We start from the raw sequence: 10,360 nt of genomic DNA, 5'->3' as shown, positions 1-10,360 counted from the left end.
TTGAAAAGCTTAAGCTGTCAGAAGAAGAGCACCACCCTGATCCTCCAGGTCTTCGCTATCTACTACAGTTTTGTCAAGATTTCTGCATCTTTGGAGGACCTTCATTTGTGGCTACAAATTGTCACTTGGAGACACGAAAAAATAGCAGTCGATTGAATTTAGCGAAACGCAGGCGTTCTCCCCCTTCACACCGAGGAATCGATGGTTATATGGCTGGCAGATCATATGGGATGGTGCAGGGACCTGATGTGGACGTTGACTGTATGATGAAGCAAACATGACCTGATAAATCGCGGAGGCCGATGCTGATCCAGATGAACGGCGTCTCGCCAGCTGTGCTTGCATGAATTCCAGCTCCGCCTGCAGACAAGCAACCTGTAATACATTCATGACATATCTTGAGTCCAAAGACACCTACAGAACCGATTTCTGAAACTATAAAGAACAAGAAAATTTCTGCAAATATAAAGAACAAGAAAATTTCTGCAAATATAAGGAACAAAAAATGCATCTGCAGAGGCTATCGACATATACACATTGTATAAACGTTCTCAAGAAGCTGCAAGGCGTAAATGTGCGCAACAAAGCCATAGACTGGATGTTGGAGTCGTGCCTCTGCCTCATACGATATGTTGACAACTGCCTGGCAGCTTTCTTTCATGGGAATATGGAGTAAAAGCTTGAATGCATTGCTAGCTCCTAAGATTTTATGAATTGCGGCAAAATGAGCGGAGCCTTCTTCAGAGCCAAAGTATGGAGCAAACAAGTTCGTAGCTAAAGAATGAATAAAAAAAATGTCCTTCGGGGAAAGAATGAAATAACACAGAGGCGGCCTCAATTCACCATGAGTTGGTAAAGTGGAGAATAAACCAGTGAAGCTCATGTCAACGGCCCTCAGCGTGAGTGGCAACGTTGCCATTTTCCCACTTATAATCTCTTCAACCATATCGCTACCCATCTTCTTTCTATCTTCCGATCTCATTCGAAATTGTTTATGGCTCGTGTTTCTTGACCGATAAGCGACTTCTTTCTTGATCTTCGTTGGTGTAGAATCAGAAACAAAGCGATCTGTGGCCTCTTCCATGACTTTCATACCAAACTAGTACAGAGGGCGGGACTGGCGGCCTTGAGCTGCACCCTCCCGACATCACCATAGCAATTGAAGAAAGAACATCGACTGACCGGTTATGGTTATAGAAATTTGAATTTTGTTTGGGCGGTATTTTAAATTCGAACTCAAAATTCAAATTCAAATTCGTCTGCTATTAAATGAGTACTGGCGGCGGCGGCGGCAATCAAGGCCGAGACAGAGGCGGCAGAAAATTCGTAGATGCCCATCCATGCATCCATGCATGCGATGGGCTCTCCCGGTGACGGCAATCTGGTGCATTAATGATGCTATAGTCCATGAAATAGCACTTGCCGAAAAAGAAGGCATCTTCCGGTCCTACCCCAACCTGTCTATTCGCTTTTATGGCTTTGGTATCGTGTCTTCATTTCTTGGATCACAAAGGTACGTACCTTGCTGACCGACCACCCCTACGCGACCACCTCCTAATGAGGAGACTTGGCGAACCCCAAATAGATTGGTTGTGGTTGGTGTTTTTTTTTTTCTCCGTAAATCTAGGCTAATTTATATTACAAAAATCAAAATTTACATCAAGGTTACACCAGGGCTGTGGCCCTGCATCTTCAGCAGGATTGTCTTCATGAAAAACCTTCAGAGTAGCATCATTACAAAAATGAATCGACACAGTAAACTTAAAAGCCGCCACAATGGATATGTGAGCTGACACGGTGGATTGACAAACCGACAAACTGACACGGTGGACTGACATAGTGGATACATAGTCCGATATGGACGACATGTAGATAGAAAGACAAAGAGCACAGTATATCGACATGGAGCAAAAAGAGTTGCTTTCCTGGCAGCATGGAATGTGATGACAGCGGAGCTAATCCTCATCGGTCGTTTGGGGCTCCTCCTTCGCCGAACCTTTAAGCTTCTGCGAGACTTCCCCATCCTTCACCTGCCCTTTGGGCTTTTGTGAGACCCTCATTTCCGCGCTCGACGCTCTCTGAACTGGAACACTGGGGCCTGCTTCGTCCATTTGGGTGGCTGGAGGAGCGTAATTTGGGGGAGGCCCTCGCATATATACCGCTAGGACCTGCATGTCGACCACCGGCGCGCCCAGATTGTCTAGAGGACCTCTGTGGTTATTGCAGTGTTCCACCATGACTGAAACTATCAGAGTATTGTTTTCCAGCGTACAAGGAATTCGGTAACGAACAGCCGGGTGCTCCAGATGCCCACATTCCGAAATTTCTCCCCACCCACGCATAGCTCCGCATCCTATAGATCTGTTTGAGCTTCTAATGTGCTCATATGTTATTTCCGCCAAGGAGGAGGGCGAATTGACAAGGCGCCGGGCGGCTGAGCTGCCCCGTGAACCACCCCTGCGACTACCCATCCCTGGCCTCTCTCGTGGCATCCTTAAATCAACCTTCGAACCAGAATCCCACAGATAATTTGTGCTCAGAATCTCCTCCACTATCCTCTGCTTGGAATGTTTGCAGGTATGAATCCAGGCGACCGGGGGAGCGTAAATAGCCAGCGCCATATGCCTCGAACTGAGCTGCGCAATGAATGCACATCGAACCAGCCATAAACCCAGCATTGAAGCCGAGTAGGTGGAGCCTCCCATCGCTTTTATTGCCTCTGCGGTCGGGTGCGTCGTGGCATGTCCGGGCTTACGAACGCCCACGTGACTTGCCTCCACCGTCACCTGTCTATGCCGCCTAATCTCCACCCGCATCCGGGATGGTTGTGGTTGGTGTTGATCGAAGGGTCTGTCTTCTAATTGTAGGTTCAACCTCCCCTGAGCTTGCAAGGTTAAAGTTGTTAGCTTCAGACATACTAAGAATATATATCTATCTGCGATCTGTGATGATACCACAATATGTTCCAACGGCATTTCGGGATTTGCCTTCATCGATTCGATTTCTAAGTCAAAGTAGAAACATATGAAAGAATATGCATCATTTGTACTTTGTTGGTATAAAACATTTTGTTTGTCGGTTTTGCAGATTAAGCCAGGTGGTATTTACTATGGCATGGAAGGATTGCTAATCCCTCGGTATTTTCACTTAAACATTGAGTAATTTAGATTCTTTGTAAAATCTTACTACTACATTTGGTTTTTCCATGTGTTATCAACATTAAATGTTGCATTTTGAAGTGCAGATCAATGATAAAAAGACAACTAGTCTACGAAACTTTAACAAAGTAGTTTTTAACGATAAGCATGTAAACTTTAGCATGGTATGGTCCTTTTCCTTAGAAAATACATAGCATTAATTTGTTTCAGAGGCTTATGAGTTTGATCTACTAATCCTAATCCATGTATATATCGCTAACCTTTGATATTTGTATACAATATAGGTTCTCATTGGAGATGGAATGATTCTATGTTGAAAAAAATAACCCTTGAAGTATGACCTTACTTATTTGTTTTCTAATTGGAAACTTAAATGTCTCTTAATTAGTTAAACGAGTCAAACTTCAAAAATATTAAAAAAGTTCCCCTTGAAACAAATCTCTATATCATAATGTATCAAATATTGGTCTTAAGTGAGATTGGAGTGTTAGCGAGGCCAATTCACTTAAGGTAGTATAGGTTGTTGTTTCTCAAGGGGAATAATCTAAGAATTTTGTCTTTGATAATTATCCATGTATATATAGACATTTTAAAGATATTTTAGAAGAATTTATGTCTATTTTCGGATGTAGTTGAGTTGGAATAGATGTAATTTGTAACTAATTAAGAAGCAATAGTATTATTGATGATTAATTTGATAGCTTGCTTTGATATGATGTTTTTATTTTTAGAAACAAATCAAGTATATATATATATATATATATATATATATATATATATATATATATATATATATATATATATATATAGATATATAATTGGAATGAGAAATTTTGGCTCAGTTACTTTGAAATATCAACTCCCACTATTACACCAGGTATAATTATTTCATAAATGCCACAAACAACCCAATTACAACATGTCTTTTGAGACTTTAACCCACACAAATAGGTAAACAAATTATTCACCAAACTACTTGAGCTAATATCCTTTCACTTTCTTCTATACATGAAGTTAAAATGTTTTCATGTTTATGTTCCTATTATATTATTAGAATATTGAATTTATTTTAATTGTTATTTGTGGTTGTGATGTATTATTAACAATAAAGTGAAAATTCCATGGCATACATTTGAGATGTTGACTTGTATATATTTGTATTTGTTAACCAACCATTATAAAATAAATTGTTGTCAAATCATTTTTTAATATATTATGAGTGATGGGTCTTCCAGTAGAAACAACATCATTGCCACTTTAGACATTTGGAGCAAGTCCTCATTTTTCTATATTACAGTCTCAAGGGAAAGATCAAAGACAAGTTTTATTGTAAAAAATTCATTCAAGCACAACTACATCCATTTATTCCTTTTTTTCATTCAAGTATTTGTGCTCATAAGTAAGAGCAAAGCAATCCCACATCTTGGAAAGATTCCCAGTCACAAGTAAATCTTTGTGCTACATGTTCACCTACCCAACAACAAAGTGATGATCTTGTTGAGAACCAAGCCTCTTAACCATGTGGTGTTCCTCACCATCAATATATTTCTTCTAGTAGGATGTCACCAATGACAACCATGCGGATTGATTTTGATAGACAAGAAGTGAAAAGGCTAAAGATTATAGATACTTGAAGTTGTGCTATTGATCCAAATTTGAAGGAAAAACCCATTGATCAAACAATGAACCCTCATTATGGGATATGACAGTTCAAATTTGGGAATACACACAGGAAAACACAACAACAGGTATCTTTGCTAGTCGATTGTGAGGATGCTTCCTTTTTCACAAGGAATCAAAGAGAGACGTGAAGAAGCCTCCAATCAAGGCATGGCTTCAATTATGCAGAATTGGTTACAAAATCAAGGATACAATCATAATATTATGGATCTTCACAGTCATCTTCAAGAGTGACCGATATAAATCGTTTCAATCAAAAATTTTGAATTCCACATTAACGTGGTTTGGGCCTCATACTAGTGAGTGACTCTTAACCTTGCAAGTTTCTACCATGTATAAGAGTTTGGGTGAATCTTGAAGGTTTGGAACTTTAAATTCTCGACATATTCATTCAGGGAGAAATCTTGAGCATTTGTTCCCTCGCTCAGGATTAACACCAATAATTATCAGGCACACTAGACATTCAAACATGAAATACATTGAATCTGCAATATCTATGCGAACTCCAATAGTTATGGCATTTCCAATGATGGAGCGCCACATTGCATATCAACAATAATACTATTTATCTAAAGCAAACATTGGAGCTCCAATTGCAGTTCTACATAGTAAACGTAAGAAACAAGTGTCACAGCTCACTCCCTTGCACGTAGATATTACTCAAGCTTGAGGGCATCTTGCCACTATAAGATTTTGAGCTACTACCTAGAAAATTCACTTTTTTTGTTTTGTTAGTATTCTGTGAATTTATATCAATGTGTTATTTTGTTTATTCCTTGTAGTTTGAAATGGTTTCTTTATTAAGACTAAGCCAATGGTCATGCTATGGATTTTTTTTCTAGTGTTGTTGACCATTTATTTTCAGTGATGTTGTGATAACATGGGCATCTGCAACAAACCATTCCACAGAAAATGTATGGTTATGTTTAAAGGTCTTCCTATCACTTTTTTAATAGTAGTTAAATAACAAAAATGCATCCTTTCAAATTTGAAGACATCGTATGAGTATATTTATTCTTCCTAAACCCAAATTATTCCTATGTTGGATATACGAGAAATATGAGATTGATAACCAAGAAGGGGATGGATAAGTACCTCAAGTAAAGAGAAGGTTAAAGATGACAACTCAGCTAATGTAGAAAATAATTCCTCCAATATCTGTTGTGATTTTTCATGGAAAAGCAAGTGTGGAATATGAGAATGAAACATATACTTTTGCTAAAACAACCTTGCAAGATTCATGCAAGTTAGCTTCCACATATAATACAAATATCAGAAAGAAAGATGAAAATTAAAACTTGTATGTATCTTGTTGGATTCACTTAGAATAATCAATGAACTATATTACAATTAGGATTTTGTTAGTTCTACTTGTAGTTTTATATCCATTCTATTGTTTTGTAATATCGACCATCTATGTTAAGATGCCTTTTATATCTGAAATATGAAAGTTTTCCTTTTAATATGAAGTATTCTAAGAAATGTTGTACACAATTTTTTACTTTCTTGCTTGAATTGTCTATCACATGGTCAAATTATATTTTTCAGTACTAGAAGGATTTTATGAAAATCAATTAAATTCACTTCTTCATTTGATAGGACCTTTAGGTAGCGTTAGAAACCTAAAATATTGAATGCATATTTTTTTTTTAAGATAGCATAAAGCTTCATGGATAGAGAAAATAAATTGGAAGATGAGTTCTCCAAGTGGTATTTCTCTTTGAACAAGACCACTAGTTGCAGTGGATTGTCAATATTTATAGTTTATCAAGCTTCAACAAGAAGGTTATCCCTTTTTTATTGATTATTAATAGATAGATTTGTTATTTCCACTTGTTGCTTTTTCTTGAAGTTTTTGTGCTAACCAGTTTGAACTAATTGTGGACCAAACATTAGTGGTATTGTTGTAATATGTTAATTCCTTGTTAGTATTGAATCAATTATTTGTTGTAAAAGATCGATCGATGTGTTATATCCTAGAAATTACTAGTAAATATGGGAAAAGTATTGCTGCTAATTTACATGTAAATCTGCAAAACAGATCAAAACCACTCTTATTTTATCTTTTCATTATAATGATCACTGATGTTTTGAGTTGGGTGATTGACTTTTTTAATCAATATAGAGGTCTTGGATCTAGGGAGTGAAATATCTAGCCTCCAAAATACACTAGGATGGCCACCGATGTTCCCTTAAATTGGAAGTTTGGTGTTGGAATTCAGTGTCAATTTTCCATTCAAGAATCATATAGAAACTAGAATATAAAAGTTACATTCCAAAATAATCCTATTTAGTGAATTACTAGTGGTGATTGCTAGATATATTTGATTCTTATTTGGGATATTACTAGTGGTGATTGTTACATATTTTCGATGTTGGAAATTTTATGTAAATCATAACTAATATATTCTACCACAGGTTAGTGTTATAGACATTTTTGGGCACTACAACCCCAATCATACATGTCCATAAACCAAGGGCTTCTGAGTCCCTAAAAGTGTTTTTTTATACCCTAAAGGAACAAGGTCAACTGATTACATCATCTCCCAGAAGTTCTCCATGGAAAACTTCTTAGAACTGGTCAAAACTGGACCATACAGACTGCTCAGTGCTAAGGGTGCAATGCATCTCACCTTCTTAGTGCAAAAAGTGCGATGCATACTAGAAAGCCCTTCTGTAGGGTGCGATGGGAAAGAGTAGACAAATGGCAAAAACAGTTTGCAAGGTGGATGATCATGGAATCTTCTAGAAACTTCTCCTGTGACACTTGCCTCTCTGAATTCGCCCAAGGATGAGTGAGAGATCATGAATCTACAAGTGGAACCAAGAACTATCAGAGAGAGGACACTAATCAAAATCCCAGAAGCTGACTCACCCCCCTGCAAACATCTATATATGGATCCCTCATCCCAGAGATCCAGAGGTTGGAATCTTGTATTTTGTAAGGAAGTGTTGTTGGTTTCTTAGTGGAACATCATAGTGTTGGGTGATCTAAGCTTCTCATGAGGTGAAGAAGGGCTTTCATGCTGCGAGGATTACGCTGGGTTAGATCAATGGGTTGTAATCCTCTTTTCTATTCTTTATATTAATAAAGCTATTCGAGTTTTCCTCCACATTCTTGTATATTTGATGATATATGCATTTTCGTGGTCAATATATATCTGGTCCTATATTGTTTATGACTGTAGAACTCTGCTCTTCGATAGTGTTATGCTGCTTTGACTTTATAGGTGCTCTTTGAAGCGGGGAAAGCAAGGAAGGAGCGGCAAAGATCTGTCAGAAGGGAGAGGAAACAAGCGAAGGACCAAGTGCAAGACTGAGGTTGGTATTATTTGCTCCCCTCTCATCTACTTCTCATAAAGGAAAACGAAAGTAGTTTTAGTTTGTTTGTTTCTAAGATAGCTACCCGTCTTAGTGGGATTAGCAGCTTTGAGTGGACACTAGATTTCCCGATAACAAAATGGTGACTTCGCTGGGGAGAAAATAGCTTATTTGCTTGTCTATATTTGTTTGCTTTATAAACCTACAGATGGAGCCTGAATTCAAGCCAGCTAGCCTTCGATCTGCATTTGCTATGCAAGTGCAAAGTAGATCAATGCTACTTTAGTCTATCTCCAGGTTTTGTTTATAAATTGAACAATCGATTTGCAAACATCCTAATTTCCCTCGTGGTGGCTCTAGTAACCTCATTAGATCAGCCCCTATGATTTCTATTTACTGACTATCATTTTCTCGGCCTAAATCCCTGAACTGAACTGCAAACTGTGACCAAGAACCAAGTTAAAGTCTTGTCACTGTACCATCACACCCTTTCTTCTAGGAAATCTGGATGCATCGCACCTCCCGTGTGCAGTAGGTGAGATGCATCCCTGTTTCCTTATGTAACAGGTGCGATGATCAGAAAAGGCTAATTTTGCCTCCAGATTTTGGTTTTTCTTCACTCTCTTCAGCTTTATTCAGGAGTTTTGTTGTCTGTGATCAGTATACCACTGTGGAAACCCCTTTCCTTTGCATGATTTGGCCTCTATTGTACAAATAATTGTGAATGTTTTTATGTATTGTGCGCCATTTACAGTTCTCTTTTACAAAGAAGTAGCTTAATCGAACTATCGATTTTTGATTTGAAAGTGTCGCAAGTGTCGTTTTCAGTCAAAGAAAATAATTCTATTGTTCTTGATTGTCGATTACACTGTTACTCTTGTATTTGATTTGAATTAGTAGTTTTTCAAGTGTCGAAAGCAGTTTTCAATTCGAAATCACAAAATGTCGTCATTATCTTCCTTTCGTTTTTGAAGAGAAAATCGTTAGTACTGTCGCTTTGAAAAGATAATTCAGATTTGTACTTAGCATTCTTTTTGTCATTCACACGTTAAGAAGGCTGAAAACAAATACATGCATGTGCATTTGCATTTAGACTGCTTTTTGGTTTGATTTAGGACAATGCATCTAGTGTGTGCTCTCTGCTCTATGTTGAAAGAATCTCATTTCTCTTTCTTTAGTAGCTAGGATTTTCATTGCAAAAAGAAGATTAAACGATTGTTTATCATCTTAGATTGCATTTTAGGAATTGTATATCTACATCACACGGTGAACCTGAAAGGCAAATTTCTTTAAAAAGATCAACCGTAAAATAAATTCAATGAACATAAAAACACTTTGGAACCTAACGCAAAACATTTAGAAGTCTAGGCTAGAGACGTATTCTGGCATTGCAAACCCTGGTAACTATCACTTTCATTGTAGGTTGGGTGATTCCTCCTCTTTGAGACGACAAGTGCCAGTGCAGACTTGTGCTCCCACGTACCGTCGAGTATATATTGGGAGACCACAATAGGCTATATCCTTTATCCTTAGGAAGCCGTGTCTTCCGCCCTATCGATCACAATGCACTGAACACATCATTCGGGAAGATTGACTGTCGTACCGTAAAAAGTATTCTGCAGTTTTGCTACTGGTTTGGTAATCCCTCTGTCTAGATTTCCAGAGTAGTCTCTTTCATTCCTTTTCTGACTCCTTAAAGGAAAAGGTCCATCTGAGCACTTGTCACTTCGGGCTCATTAAAAATCGAAGGCGACTAGAGTCATCTTTTGTTTTTTCTCGACTCTTAAAAATTGAAAAAACAAGTTGTGTCAAAGCATCTAAAATTCATTTAATTCGTAATCATTTTACCCTTTATTTTTAGTTGATCGAGTAATCCGCAATCGTGGAAGAAAGTCAATCCAAACCCCATCGTTCACGGAGACTTACAAGTCAACCGTCTTTGACTCTAGAAACGAAACTATTCTGGAAAAGCGAACTCGTCTAACCAAATCAAAGTCCCATGGTGTGGTTGGAACTTGTGTTCCGACATCCTCAGAGACTCCGGTTACTCCAACCATTTCTGGTATCCCTTCCTCCACAGAAGAATTTTCGCAGCCACAACAGGACATTGGAACTGATCCTAGTGTGACGGTAAACACTTTCATTCCTAAACCGGCTCCATCTACAGCTGATTCGGAAGGTGTTATCCCCCCAACATCTGT

General features: G+C 38.1%; 1 protein-coding gene across 1 annotated transcript; it reads right to left on the bottom strand.

Annotated features, from left to right (window-relative positions):
- Positions 1-205: 205 nt before the first annotated feature.
- LOC149199289 (uncharacterized) lies at positions 206-1,125 on the bottom strand. Its single transcript, XM_089400533.1, has 2 exons — positions 535-1,125; positions 206-375 (listed from the first exon to the last, which is right to left on the bottom strand). The coding sequence occupies exons 1-2, from the start codon at positions 1,091-1,093 to the stop codon at positions 206-208; spliced, it is 729 nt and encodes a 242-aa protein (XP_089256659.1). The 5' UTR covers positions 1,094-1,125.
- Between the last annotated feature and the right edge of the window lie 9,235 nt (positions 1,126-10,360).

The sequence above is a fragment of the Pinus tabuliformis genome, chromosome 2_1, assembly GCF_031772625.1.
Source record: "Pinus tabuliformis cultivar Carrire ecotype Pingquan chromosome 2_1, CPIR1, whole genome shotgun sequence".
In the NCBI taxonomy this organism is placed as follows: domain Eukaryota; kingdom Viridiplantae; phylum Streptophyta; class Pinopsida; order Pinales; family Pinaceae; genus Pinus; species Pinus tabuliformis.
This window is presented reverse-complemented; position numbering and strand designations above follow the sequence as displayed.